Source organism: Chelonia mydas, chromosome 2 (genome assembly GCF_015237465.2).
Source record: "Chelonia mydas isolate rCheMyd1 chromosome 2, rCheMyd1.pri.v2, whole genome shotgun sequence".
Taxonomy (NCBI): Eukaryota; Metazoa; Chordata; order Testudines; family Cheloniidae; genus Chelonia; species Chelonia mydas.
Genome location: NC_057850.1, coordinates 175,930,326 through 175,945,792, shown reverse-complemented (window position 1 = coordinate 175,945,792; position 15,467 = coordinate 175,930,326). Strand labels below are relative to the sequence as shown.

Below are 15,467 nucleotides of genomic sequence, written 5' to 3'. Positions count from 1 at the left end.
GAAACATCTGGACAGTGGTTATTAAAGACCTTTTACAATATCAGTCATTTTACATTTATTGGATTCGTATTTGTTTGAATTAGGTTTGTGTGCAGTATTTGTGTGCTGTGTTTTATTGTTTGTTGACTTTTAATATTTAAGTTGACAGTAGAATTTAAACAGTTTGAAAGAACTGGAACATTCAGTAATAGTTTCTAGGAACCAGAGATTTTAAAGGATATGTAAATAGAGTTTTACTTATAAACTGAAGTTAAAATCAGTTACTTAGATTCCTGTTTTATGGAATTGTTGTATTACATGAGTTGATCTGACTGGCTAGGCTGAATGTATTTTAACATTTAGTGAGGACATGATTTTCAGTCCTTCCACTAGAACCTCCAGGTTTTTCCTTTCCATTCTGATTTTGTTTATTCACAAGCTAGGAATGATGCTTACAGTCTTAATATAAACTTTCCCACACTGCCTTATTTGTTTCCTAGGCCTGACCTGTAAGGATCACACTACATAGAAGATTTAAAACATTTATTCTTCCCCCTAATCTGACTAGGCATCATTTTTCTTGTCTTGTCTGGGAAGCCTTTTGAAAACGAATGAGGTGTTTCATGCCACTTTCCATGTAGCAACCTGTTGTATGGCTAATATCTAATTCACACTGGCAGGAGTAGCTACAAAATACATCAAATCTTTTTTGGTTAAGTTGTATCTTGGAAAAATATCTTTAATGTGTATGAAACACTTTGAAAAAATATTATGCATAAGGAAAGTCCATGTAGTGGTATTTCATTCTCAGGGCTTCTATGAGCAAAGGTAATCAATAATAGATTTAAAAATTTTATTAAAGTTAATGTTTAAAATCAAAGCTAAGAGGGAAGGTACTGTACATCTGGGGTTGGGCTTGGGTTATGCGGGATTGCAAGTATCGGTTACAAGGTTCACGAGGTACATATATATCACACAACCAGGATAGATCCAGATTGGGGTGTGGGAGTTTTCAAGTGTCAGTGGATATAAAATGGGCTCGGGTACGTCACCCATGGGATATATTAAGAGTCCAAGTCAGCATTGGTGTAGAGAATAAGTACATGGGTGGGGTGCGTCCCTCGGTTCGTCAGGGAAGGAAGTGGGTTATTTCCCTGGTCGGCTTTCTCAGTTACTCAACCTGGTGCTGGCAGTGTCCTGTGATGTGTTCCATGTAGATGTGTCTGGACCATCTGATGGTGTCGGACACCATGAGCTGTCTCATGAGCCGGGTGTAGCGTCGGTTGACTCTGCACACTCTCAGTACTGGCTCATTGTGGGGGTCCCATGCGCCCAGGGCTCTCGTGACCAGGGCGTGGATCTGCACCTCGTAGCCCTGGACTCTGAGTGTTGGCCAGTGGGGTGTACTTCAGAGCCTTCCGTGCTCGGGCCTCGTGGAAGGCCTGTGACCTGTTTTCAGATGGCACAATACAAATGCATTTAAAATTATGCTGTTTGGTAGAATTTCATGCTATTAAAATGAGTTGTGTTTGAATGGCTAAGTTGTGTGTGTCCTAGAGTGCAGAGTGAATGTGTAAGTGTTAGGGACTGCTCATTATCCTGTCACATAAATCATATATTAGCTATGTTTGTTTGTATAATAAAATTTTCCTTTTCAGGGAGATCATTTGGAAGTTTTCTTTTTTTAAAAAACAAAACAAAACAAAAAATTTGTAGAGCAAGTGACCTGTACCAGATGAACTGATGGTCCATGGGAAAATAATAGTGCCTTGAGACAAAGTCCTTTGCTGATGGAACAAGTACAGCATGGACAGAGGAAGTGCAAACTTCTCCTGTGTTCCACCACAAATGTGTCTCAATCCTGATCTGGAAGGACTTGGTGCAGTGGTGGTGAAAGTCTTTGTACCCATTTAGTTTATAGCTTCTTTGTTAAGGCTGCAAACAAGGATGCTAGCTACTGTGTCTGGTTTTTACAATGTATTAGCTAATCCATTTTAACTAAGAATTAAAAAACCCTAATGTAGAAAAAGCACGTCAAAATGAATCCTGGGGAGGAGCTGGAGTTTCACCTTGAATGTATGTTAAAATTCAGCTTGCCCTGTTTGCACTGAGATTTTAAAATGTGTTAGCCAAAATATTTTAAAAATTAAACCTTTTTATCCTAGTTGAGAGAGAGCCTATAGTGCTAATTGTGTTGGCATTTTTTGTGATATGGGTTCTTGTCTCCTACGCACTGGAATGGAACTCCTTTCAGATAAACTACCACTGAGTTTTAAACACTTTCAGTTACTCTCATCCTAGGTTGGATATGAAAGAGTTTGTAATCCATTAGTCCTCGGAGTGATCTGCTTTCCCATGTCAGAATTTTCTGAAAGAAATGTACTCATAACTTGCAGTGGAAAAGCTTTTTTACATTTAAACGTTAAATTGGTTGACTATTATAAAGGCACTTGGAAATACAGCTAATTGTTACTGCTTCCATTGAATTTCTATTTTGAGAGCATTGATATGGTACAATTAAGGCTTCTCAGTTCCCCTTGTTCATATATACTTTTTCAAATCTAATTAACCTTCTCCTTCAGCCAAATAGCTTACTAAGTCACATAGAGTAAATGACTACCTTGCCCCAAATAAAGTTAGATTGTGTTTGTATTGACCAGCAAAAAATGTATTGAAACTATTTTAGGGAAAACTAGGTGGGTGGTTCCCCACCCCCACTTTAACCCATTAATGTATTAGTTATGTCAATTATAAATGAAGTGGCTGTTGTTTTGGTCTGAAACTTTCCAAGCTCATTTCATTAAAAGGAAAGAAGAGGCAAAATCCAATGCTATATCCAGTAGGCCCAGCCATTTCACTGTGAGATTTTAAAAAATGGAAAGTAGGTTGAATGTTATCTTTAACAGATGGTGTTCTTGTCTTTTAATAGACATGTTTTTAAATAAAACTTGCTTCTTTCCTGTAACTTTGTAAACGGAATTTGTCATTCTCCCTTCAGTGAAATGTGTATTCTGGGAATGACGCCAGTGTTAATGTCAAACAGTCTTGGATTACTGATCCTTGAGAAAATGTTTAATAAGTATACTAATGTTCTAAAAACTCCTGGTTCATTTGATTTTACTATGAACTTTGCTAACAAGTAAAAAAAATTGATTAAAAACAATCTCTATTTTTCTGTATCCAAAACCTCAGTGCCCTTTTGCATCACAGCTGCGCTTTTGTATTTCCTCTCAGACAGTGTATTGATGGATGAATAATGAAAAGAAATATGGCAGTGTTTAAAAATGTCTCTCTGGATAACCATTATTTTTAAAAAAAAAAAATGGTTTTCAACAGCATTTTCTTTTCTTTACTTTTAGTTAGTGTTGATTTGCTGTACAAGAAACTGGAGAGAAAAGAATTGCATACAAATATGATGTAGAATCAAAAGTGGTAGCTTCTTTCTGTCAGCTGTATGATTTGCAACTTATTAAAATATTTAACTATGTGAATTTGATGTTAAGGATGACATGGGCTAATGCCAATAATTGGTTTTTGTCTTGGTTGAATATTTTATTCTTACATTAACACCTTTTATCCAGCAGGATCACAAAGCACATTACAAATTATTTCTATACATTGATATAATTCCCTATTATCTAAATTAACAACGTTTGAGGTGGTGCATGCAGCCATTCTTCATTAGGAAAGCAACACAATGTTTTTTAGGAGTTGAAGTGAAGAATGCTTTTCTGCTTGAAACTGTTGTGAGAATGTCGATGTAATGTAAAATGTAATTATTCAAAATGAAATTGCCATGACTTATATATATATTTATTTAAATGAAGGTTGTCAGGACCTTAAATGAGATGGGGCCTGGTTATGTCTAGTACCACAGCTTTGCTTGTATGATACTGCAGCAGTTTAGGTCACCAAGAGTGCTCAATCTTAACATTTTACCTGATTTAATCATGGTGAGGCTAGAGTCAGTGAATTTTAAATGGGGGATCTTCAGCTGGTAACTTCTCTTTCCCAGCTGGCTTATCAGAGCATAAATGAGCCAACACTGATCACACTGCAAGTTGTACCTGTTCTCCAGGGTTTTATCTGGATGAATATTGTAGATGGGTGATGGTGCTCAGAAAGATTTAGTTTTGAAGGGATTATCATATACTGATAAAATGTCATGGTGTAGTTTTTATAAAGATTGTGCACGAACCCATCATTTTAAAAAATGAGATGAATAAATAAATAAGAGAAAGATGCCGCCTCTGAGCACAGTGCTTCCTAATAAAACTGAAGTGAAACTTGGGGAAGGAACTGGAAGATATGGCAAGGTTTGCATCTGCCCCTCTTATTGAGGGTGCATATCTGTTGTTTATTCCTAAAGTTCACATTCTTGGTGCATTATTAAATTTCTAACTGCTGTTGAACCGCTGTTTACCAGTAATATCTAGGCAGGGCGCTCTTTCTCATTCTGTCCAGAAGATTTCAGCTGTTTCTTACAGATACAGATTTCAATACCATAATCCATGCTTTTATCAAAATTAATTTACTGCAATGCATTCTGCTCTGGGATCTATACTTGTTGCGTGATGGTTTCTGGGTAGAATTTAATTTGTTGGTTTTATCTATATCTTTGGACATACAGGTCTGAGAGAGCCACATGTTTGTTTCCCTGATTCTTGACCCACACCATAACTCAGAGCATCCAAAAGGCTACTTAACATTTCATTAATAGAGGTTCTGTAGGGATCACTGTGCTGGTCTCTTGTTTATTGGAGTGCATTGGGTTTCAGCTCTCATCCTAACCTGCACAGGAAAGCTCATTAAACCTGGGTGGTGGGAGTGAACAGCATAAAGCTAGTTGTATTAACTCTGTACCACCACCCGAGGATTCCCCATAAATTAGGGTATTCCCCATACATTAGGGGAAGCCCTGGCTGCCATGTTAGGGCAGTTCTCCATCCCCTTTGTGCTCCATGATGAAGCCCTTAGTTTACAGTAAATAGCATTCAAGCAATAAATACTTTGCTCTTGGTACAACAAAGTCAAAATATGGAGGTAAGTAGTCTGATGTTGCTCTTGTAGAATTAAGACTATAACATGACTAAAAAGAAATAGCTTTTAAGTTGTGTACTTATTTTGGTGAAATCATACTTTAGGGACTTAAAGTTCTGCATAAAACAACTGACCTGGTTCAGGTCCTGGAAACTTGGGAATCTGGCTGCAAAATTTTACTATTAAGTGTTGGAAAAACATGGATAAAATCACAAGGATGGGTAACTTAGAACTACCTTAGGTAGATGAAATATCAGAAATACTTAAACAACACTTACAAAAATTGTTTCTTTTATGAAGAGTTCTGTTAAAGATTTTGGAAGTATTTTACAACTTGGACTAATTTTTATATAATGACTTATCTACAGTATATGAACTAGTATATATGGCTTTATCTTTCTTTACTTCTTTTTTGTTTTTAAAGAGCGGTATAGAATCCAGAGTGAACAATTAGAAGACCTTTGGCTAATCACAAAAGAGCTCGCTTTTCGTCTTGAAGAACATTTCAAGAAGCAAAATAGCAAAGACTTCACATGTACCTTTTCTGGTTCAGTTCCTTTACAAGAGTATTTTGAACTAATTGATCGCCATTTTGAGGTATGTCTCATAATATTTAAGCTGTTGATAGATAAGTCATTACTTTCTCATAGTCAGTTTTGCTCACTATTAGTTGTCCCTAATCCCTACTACAGTATTTCTGTTTTTTTCAAATGTTAACCAGGGCAACCCCTCGCTACTTTAATGATGGGCTTCTGATCTAGTGCATTAGAGCCTGCAATTCAACTGTATTGAAGCTTGTCTTGTCTAGTGGTCTGAACTCAGGAATGGGAATCAGGATGTCTTATCTCTGACTCCCTTTGTGATGTTGGGCAAGTTACTTAACGTCTCAGTCTCAGCTTCCATATCTGGAAGATGGATATTTATGTCTCTGCATACTCTCACAGTTCAAGGCAACTACACCTGTATTCCCCTTCCAGGGTCCATCAGAGGCATTCACTCTAGGCTCCTGGCTCCTCAGCCATCACCTCTCTTCCGTAGAGACCTGCGTGTGTCTCCCTCCTCACTGGGGTTTTGCCAGGCTTCACAGTTCCCTGCCTACATGGTGATCTCCTCAGCAAACCAGACTTCCTAGAAGGCTAGCGTCTCCACTTCGCTTTCTCCTTAGAGGTTATGAACAGTGTAATTTCCCACAGTTACAACTTACCACACAGCTCTTTCTAAGCTAGCACATGTATTCTTAAGGTGAAAGCATTGCAGACATAACATATTAAAACAATAAAAGAACCTACGTGGATGCTAAAAAGCTTATCAGAGGTCATCCTAACTCCAGACTTGTGTTCTGGTGGGTATCAGTTCTTCAAAATCCACAATGGGTTTTCCCTGCAGTTACAAGTTCATAACTGTCTCTAATTCAGAATCAGAACAACCATGAATAGTTTGATTTTTCCCTTATAAAGCTTGGGCCTTTGATCTTGGTCTCATGTAGCAGGTGGCCCATTCCTCAGGGCATAGCTTCAAAAGGCTGGGATTTTGCATAATCAAAGGTGGTGTATTCACCTCACCCTAGACATTCCCCAGGAAAACCACTTAACAAGTTTTGTTCCAAAAGTCCCTTGTTGTCTGTCATATTGTTCAGTATAGTCCTTTGAACCCACAGGTCTAACATATGTCCCATTTCCCCCCCTGCCCCACCCCATCCCCCGGTGAGAAGTTATATGCAATCTCACCCCACAATAATACATAAACCATTAATTTAATACAGTGGACTGTGAAAAGACTTAAACTTAATTCTGTGAGGTCTCCCAAAAATATGGCAGGAAATTGCCATATTTCTCACACCTAGATCTCAGAGCTCTTAAGATTAATTAACTTTTTTATAAAGGTCTTTGACGATGAAAAGGTCTGTATTAGTGGTAAGCATTTATTTATTATGGAAGTTAATTTCTGAATACAAAATTATTTAAATCAATGATGTTTAAATATAATAAAGCCTAAAATTCTCTAGTAGCTCACTACTTTGGCCATTACTATCAAAAATTGTAAAGTGTTGTTGAAAATTATTCTAAAAACCCTTATTTTGTGTTTAATTTCTGGAAGGTGGAGCATGTGTTAGCCTTGAGCAGTCCTTGTGATTGGGGGAGCATATGGTTTCACTGGGCAAGTAATACAAGTGGGGATGATACTCTGTGCACTCTCCGTATTGTGCCTATGGTCAGGAGTTGACCATAATCTGGCTCTAAATTCCTCATTTATTCACATCATTTTAATGGTGAGACTGTCGCTGTCTTTGATCTGTCGCTGGTGATGTGCCAATTTACATTTGCTATTTTTAACAATTTAATGCCATGAAAATGAAGCCATGAACATTTGTTTTGACCGACTCATTTTGTTAACCATAAAAAGTCCCTTTAGACTGAAAAATATTGACTTCCCTTTACCTCTTTTGTTAAGGCAGCATTGCAAAATCATTACACACATTTTTTTGGCCCAGGCACAAAGCCTGCAGTTTTCCTCCTTACCATGAGAATAAAAAAAATCCCAACCTTTTAGCTAGCTTGTGTAAATTAAATAAATAAAATAAAATAAACCAAATATACTGTCCACCGCCCCCAGGTAAGTTAGAATTTGGCAAGCTGCATGAAAGAGAATAGCTCTTTGAATACTGTTTCTTTTCAAAGGTAAAATACTGCAGGGATTCTCAACCTTTTTCTTTCTGAGGCCCCCCACCAACATGTTATAAAAAAACTCTGTGGCCCACCTGCGCTACAACAACTTGTTTTCTGCATATAAAAGCCAGGACCAGCATTAGGGGGGTAGCAAGCAGTGCAGTTGCCCAGGGCCTCATGCCACAGAGGCCCCCAGGAAGCTAAGTTGCTCAGGCTTTGACTTCAGTCCCAGGTGGAAGGGCTCAGGGTCCCGGGCTTCAGCCCCAGGCGGTGGGACTTCAGCTTTCTGCCCTGGGCCCCAGTGAGTCTAACACTGGCCCTGCTTGGTGGACCTGCTAAAACCTAAACCAGTTTTTAGAATGTCTTTCTGTGATGTGATTGTTGTGTTATAGGGACATGTACTGGAAAATAACAGAGAGAGATCATTATACAGATAGCTGTATGAATTCTTATTGGCTGGATATTTGATATATCATTTTGCCAAGTTTTTGTGGTTATTTCAAGAAAATTGGCTGCACCACTTGGCCTCTGGCTATTTAGGGGGTGGGGGAACGTTTCCCCAAAAGAGAAAATCTAATCTCAGGAAAGGCAGAATGTATTACTTTAAATCATGTTCAAAGACAGTCATAACCCTTCTCTTTTTATGCAGTATTATATTTAATATGTTATAGGTATGTGCCACAGACACAGCATACTGAACTAAGGAGAAGTCCTCATATGCTAGTGGTGACAAGTTAATTTCACTCCTCTCATAAAACCTCATGAGATTTTTGTGCCTTATCACAGATTACCGTGGCTGTCAACAATTATTTTCAGTTTCAGTAATAGCTGGCATTATTGCAACCCATTGGTAGATCTCATGATGAATGTGAAATTAACCACACCAATAGAAGCTGATATAGTCATTGTGACCATAGAAGGCGGCTATTTGAATTTATAAATATTCTTAAGTCTTCCAAGAATTTTATTATTATTCTACCATTTCATTATAAATGTGTGTTTTGAAGGTAAAAAATCTATCTACTGGATCAGACTGTTAATCTGAATTTTTGAAACTCCATAAATTATAGCTTCGCTTGAATGCTGAAAAATTTGAAGAACTGTTGTCTGAAAGAGCCATACAATTTAGAGCTATTGAACGACGATTACTAACTCGATTCAAAGACAAAACACCTGCTCCCCTCCAACATCTGGACACCTTGCTAGAAGGAACTTATCGACAGGTCAGTGCTGTTTGTTTATGAACCTACTACATTGTTGCTAAAACTCAGTTTCAAGCATATAAGCTGTATTTTCCTGGTTACATTTACTAGCCAAGAGGCCAGGAAGCTGTAATTTGTTTAACCTAATATTCTCTGCAAGTTTCCAGATGATTTGCAGTAGTTTTATTTAATCTACAACCACAGAATTTCTACTCCTGGGTCACACCAACGTAACAGCACATCGTTCTTTCCAAACTGATGTGGATAGTGTAAATATTTTATAGTTCATAGCTTGTATAAATATTTTATGGTGCACTGTAAACCGGTGGGAATGGTTTGGCTGGTGAAACAGTCACAACAAAATAATCTGAGGTTGACCATGTTGTTCCTCAAAGGTAGTTATTTCCTGAAGGTTTCAGAATGCAAGAGCTACAATAAAAGTAGTAAAAACAAATAACACCAAATAACACCAAACTGGGCTTATCCTGCCAGAAAACACAACAGAAAAACCCCAGTTTTGGTTACTACCTGAGCCCATATTGCCTGAGTCATCCCTGTCCCAAGGCATGTTCCTCTTCTCTCTCCCAAGCAGTCACTTTCTAGGCATTTCATGCCTTTCTCTAGAAAACCTGATTAGTCTGTCATTTCCAGCCTGCCTTGTTGTTGCCTCCTGGTAGATGCATGGCTCCGAGATGTTTTTAAATAGCATTATTGAATTCTAATTTTTAAAAGAACTATCAAACTAGGGCCGATTCAGCACATGGATGGAACGCTGCACATATTGAAGTCAATGTGGCTTCGCATAGGCAAGCAGCCCTCCTGTGTCCTGAGAGTTGCTGGTTCGAGACCTAAGAATGTGATCAAAATAAAATAGTCTAAATGAACTGTATTTGATCTCACATTCTGACTTTATTCTTGTGTGGGCAATCAACTCAATATCACATTTCTGACTGATTTTTCTTTTAAATCTGCTATGTTGGAAATTATATGTAGAACTACTGTAACTGAAGGAGAGCAAAGGAATATTTCTCTCTTCAGTCTATATACTTTGTATATTTGACAGCATCTTCTGTATAAGCAGTTTCACTGTTTCCCCTGTAGAGTCAGTCAGTTGTTTTCTTTTGTTTGTGTGACTCTCACACTGCCCAGAGGAGAGAGGCTTTTTTAAGTTAGGAAAATATGGTACTAAAATCACAATAATTAGCATAGAGATTTGGGCTGGGTGTGTTGTTGAAAAATTACTAGATTTATTTTGTAAAATATACTGGCATCTTGGACAGAAAAGGTTATAACAGCATTCTTATTAACAGAATTTGTCTTGAATTAAAGTTAGAACTAAACTTTGGTGAAAGTTTGGTTCTTGTTAGACATGGTGTAGTGAAAGGACTTTCCTTCATAGAATCATAGAAGATTAGGGTTGGAAGAGACCTCAGGAGGTCATCTAATCCAACCCCCTGCTCAAAGCAGGACCAACTCCAACTAAATCATCCCAGCTTGGGCTTTGTCAAGCCGGGCCTTAAAAATCTCTAAGGATGGAAATTCCATCACCTCCCTAGGTAACCCATTCCAGTGCTTCACCACCCTCCTAGTGAAATAGTTTTTTTTTTCTAATATCCAACCTAGACCTTCCCCACTGCAACTTGTGACCATTGCTCCTTGTTCTGTCATCTGCCACCATTGAAAACAGCCTAGCTCCATCCTCTTTGGAACCCCCCTTCAGGTAGTTGAAGGCTGCTATCAAATCCTCCCTCACTCTTCTCTTCTGCAGACTAAATAAGCCCAGTTCCCTCAGCCTCTTTTCATAAGTCATATGCCCCAGCCCTCTAATCATTTTTGTTGCCCTCCGCTGGACTCTCTCCAATTTGTCCACATCCTTTCTGTAGTGGGGGGCCCAAAATTGGATGCAACAGTCCAGATGTGGTCTCACTAGTGCTGAATGGAGAGGAATAATCACTTTCCTCAATCTGCTGGCAATGCGCCTACTAATGCAACCCAATATGCTGTTAGCCTTCTTGGCAACAAGGGCACACTGTTGACTCATATCCAGCTTCTCGTCCACTGTAATCCCCAGGTTAACTTTTGTGTTAATTTGTTGTTGAAGCCAAACGTGAAGGACTGAGCATGAGTTTTAACCCTACATAGGCTGGAGCAGGAGACGTGCCTTCTGCTCATGTAATTAACCTGTCTAGGTATTTTATCTGATGCTCATCACCACATCTTACAAGAAAGTAAAACATGGTTCATTGCCCACTTCTGCAGTTATGGTTTTGTAATGGTTTAGACTAAAACTTTTCAAAGCATCTGTTTGTTCAAACCCAAAGCAATACTGATATCCTATCTAGTCTGTCTGCTGGTTCTTTAAACTGGTGTAAGTGATGATTGGTTGAGTCCTGAAGCTCCCTAACGAGTTTTGCTAGAATGGAAAGCAATTTATTGATTGATGTTTTTGTTTCATTATTTATTTTGCCGTTTGGGTCAGGGAAGGAAACAGTGGGTGAAAGTGGAATTGTTTGGTGACATTTTCTATATTTGCTTTGACCTTGCTTCCCTTTTCTTCTTCTTTGCAACTTCTTCTCAATCCTTTGTTTCTCTGGACTACTTGAGGAAATGTATCTAAGTAATAACAATTACTTAAAATATTGGGCAGAGGGAAGGTGATGTATCACTAAAAATGAAAAAGTCGAGCTGGGTAAATAGGAATAGCATCAACCTCACACTGTAAGTCCCCTTAAACGTGATCATTGTGATATTGGAATGAATGTTACAATACTTTTAAAAAATTTCATTAGAAATTTTAAACTAAGAGTAAATGTGTTTAAAATTTTCTTTGGGGGAAAAATTATTTATTTGAGGACCATAATTTTTAAACTATTTGGTAACGTTCTTTAATGCAGAACATCTGCCATGGGACTGAAGAGTGGTGGCCTGATTCAGCATACAGTGAAGTCAATGGGAAGACTCCCATTGACTTCAGGGGGCTTTGGATGAAGCCTTGAATGAATGAGGAAGTCAGCACAAAAATCTTAAATTTCTTTGTATCACAGTATATATTCTGGTGAAATGCCACTGATGAAGTCATTCAAATACTTACATAAAATAGGGTTTATTATTCTCATTTGCTATGTTTTATTAATCATCTCTCTCCTATTTATATTAAATCCACTAGGATAATATGGGAAATAAGATTTAAGTGCAACTCTGTTATTGCAGTTTTGTTGTAGCTGTGTTGGTCCCAGGATACTAGAGAGATAAGGTGGGTGAGGTAATATCTTTTATTGGACCAACTTCTGTTGATGAGAGAGACAAGCTTTTGAGAGACAAGCTGTCATTCTGTTGTTCTTCATTGGTGGTCAGTCACAAATGAAGAGTTTGTTTGCATTTTTTTTTATTGCCCTGTCTAGTTGGCATGTAGGGATAGGAAGGCGGTTCAGTTGCAATGCTATTTTTTCACAACTATGTTATCATGCAAACCTTTCATTATAATAGGGGTAGAAAAATTGAAAAGAATGAGAGCATCATATCTACATGTTGACAGAGTTAATGAAATCCATAGGAAAAAATATAAGCATTTGGTCTACACTGCTTAGCCCTTCCATAGAAGCATAGCTTGGAGGTAGGAGTAAGGAGTTTCTCCTTTCTGCTTTAGGTGGTTTGGGTAAAAGTGGAACAAAATTTCAGTGCCTGCACTTCTCTCTTATTACTGCTCTAGGGTTCATGGTATCCCAAATGGAGCAAGCAGTGGTGCAGGTAGAAATCATTTCTTGCCAGTACTGCACCCATGGGAGGGACACAAGGGGGAACATGTTACTCCACCCCGCCCCCAGACCGGGGCCCCGCCTTCTGCCAGGTGAAGGGAAATATGTTCTCACTGTGAAAGATGTGTTTGGAGTCACATGGGCAAGTTACACGTCCATCACCCCCACCCGCATTCTAGTTAGAGCGTTCACAGGAAAAGTCCATTAAGTATAGACAGTCGTTTTTCAGGGTCCTTTGTGAGCTAAGTGTTCTTTAATGGGCCATTCAACTTGACTTGTCCCTTCAAGTGCTGGCGAAACACCTTGTGAGCATTACCACAGGAGCAAACATGTAGTAAACATAGCTAATATTCATAACTTCAGATACCAAGATGATACATGCATAGAAATCGCATAATCATAAGTTCCAGCTATTTAACGTACAAGACTATTCCCAAAAGAGATTCTGAAAAATCACACCACTTACCTGAGACCCTATGTGCCAGCACCATGCCCCATTGGAGTTTTGTTATCTGTTATGTAACAACAGAGATGAAGCCAATGACACAACTCTGTTTAGCCTAAAAGGGCAAGGTTAATTTTTAGCTGTTCAGGTGTGACTGAGCCTTTAATCAGTGAGGGCACACTGGCTGGCGCACATTCAGGTTAATGGGCTTAAGCGTTCCTTTGCAGTTAACTTTTTCATGTTCATAAACCGGGTGCTGAGGTGGTTTAAAGCAGGGGTCCTCAAACTGGGGGTCGGGACCCCTCAAGGGGTCACAAGGTTATTACATGGGGGGTCGCGAGCTGTCAGCCTCCACCCCACACCCCGCTTTGCCTCCAGCATTTATAATGGTGTTAAATATATAAAAAAAGTGTTTTTAATTTATAAGGGGCGGGTCCACACTCAGGCTTGCTATGTGAAAGGGGTCACCAGTACAAAAGTTTGAGAACCACTGGTTTAAAGCATAACACAGGTTTTTAGGTTTGCAAATCTGTGAACCTCTGCTTCCTAGAGATTTTATTGTTATTATTTATTTTATTTAATTGTTTTGCTGGTCATAATGTGGGAGGGTATCCTCTGTGCCCTCTGCTCATGAGGTTATGTATGTGTTATGTAGCACTCTTCTGAATACCAGTTGGAAGCATTTTTTTTCCCAGTAGGTATGGACTGATTCCTTTCTCTTAGAAGGCATGTAATATTTTCAGATACACACTGATTAACAGCACTAATTGTTTTCTGTGTTAAACTTTCTTCAAATTCCATAGAAAATTAAGTTCAACTATATTTTCCAGTACAGTGATGAAATGGGTGTTTGTATATACAAACCTCAACATGCTTAACTACTCACTTTCCCCCCAAATATGTAGTATTTCTGTCTGTTTATATGGAATATGGGAGTTGGATGAGGAGCCATTTCAGCATATGTATGACTTATTAAAAGACAAATTTTAAATAGAACTGTATCCTAAACTACATAATGGTATTGTACCCACACATTGCATTTCAATGGGAGATTCAAGTTCCTTTATAGGAACAGAACAGACTCTTGAAACTCTTACCACAAAAGTGGTCCGTAGTCATGCAGATAGTCCCATTGTCTTCAGTGGGGTTGATCAAATGATTAAGGGTTTACAGGATTAGATTCCAAGTTTGTAAATTGTTCTGGATGAAACGGACAATGCCTGAGCTGTCAGATCAGAAGGAGCTTCATTCGAATAAAGGTGGGCAGATGTGTGATAAGTCTTAGCTCTGTTGCTAAGATGAGGAACATATTTTCAGCAAAGTTCTTAGAAGATTCCTGAGGCAGCTAGTTTAAGGCCATCAGTGTCTGGCATTATAATCTTCACTTATAGTTCTCTCACCGACAAAGCTGGAAAATGAGGCATTTGTTTTCTTTGTTTTGCTGCTCCAGTTAACAAAATGTATGTTAGCCCTGGTCTACACTGGGGTGGGGGGCGGTGGGATCGACCTAAGATACGCAACTTCAGCTATATGAATAGCGTAGCTGAAGTCGGCGTATCCTAGGTCGACTGACCTGGCCGTGAAGACAGCGGCGAGTCGACCACTGCTGCTCCCCCTTCTACTCTGCTTCCGCCTTTTGTGAGCTGGAGTTCCAGAGTCGACGGGGATTGCGTTTGGGGATTGATTTATCCTGTCTAGCTGAGACGTGATAAATCGATCCCCGATAGATCCATCACTACCCGCCGATGCGGCGGGTAGTGAAGACCTGCCCTTAGACTACTTTGGATGCAAAGAAGAATTCTATGTACACTGGGGACAACATAGGTGATTCCTGTCAGGCTGCAGAACTGGGCTGACATCAGAATCTAACCATCCTCTGGTCCGTGCAAGCAGAGGGATTCCTCTAATGATGTGGACTTGATGTGATGCAGTATGAATGTCATGGATAATTCAGACCAATGGAGAGAAACAGAATCAAAAACACTGTTTAAACACCTTCTGTCCCCACTCCCCTCTCCTCCCCTCTTGAGGTCTCCTGACCATCATAACAGCACAATACATATGCTAACAAACTTAAACAAAGCCTTTAAGTCTGTTAGCATATGTATTGTGCTGCTAAAGCCATATAAAGAATGAATGTCCTCGCAAGCCGCGTTCTGCTCCTTTAGTCTTTCCGGTACCCCGTACCCACTAAAAATCTCTTGCCCGTACTGCGTACAGGAGGGTACCGCTCTACTTGAACTACTGGGGGCAAAAGAAAAAAGAAAATGAGAAGAACTCCATGTCACCTGCACAACTTCCAGGAGTATGCTGCATGCATGTGAAGGTGCAGCAGTGCACATGTTGTCCCTCTGCCCCAGGAATGCTCCAGTAACTCTGC

At 39.1% G+C, this 15,467-nt stretch overlaps 1 protein-coding gene across 16 annotated transcripts in view; it reads left to right on the top strand.

The window, feature by feature from the left end:
* Positions 1-15,467, top strand: part of BBS9 (Bardet-Biedl syndrome 9) — a 432,676-nt gene that overhangs the window by 116,664 nt on the left and 300,545 nt on the right. For all 16 annotated transcript variants that reach the window (XR_005223953.2, XR_006288876.1, XR_006288875.1 and 13 more), the window contains 2 exons: positions 5,444-5,616; positions 8,756-8,908. Coding sequence is in view for 11 of the 16 variants with exons in the window: in XM_043540615.1 (XP_043396550.1) it covers positions 5,444-5,616; positions 8,756-8,908 (326 nt within the window). In the remaining 5 variants the exon portion in view is untranslated. The remainder of the gene's footprint in view (positions 1-5,443; positions 5,617-8,755; positions 8,909-15,467) is intronic.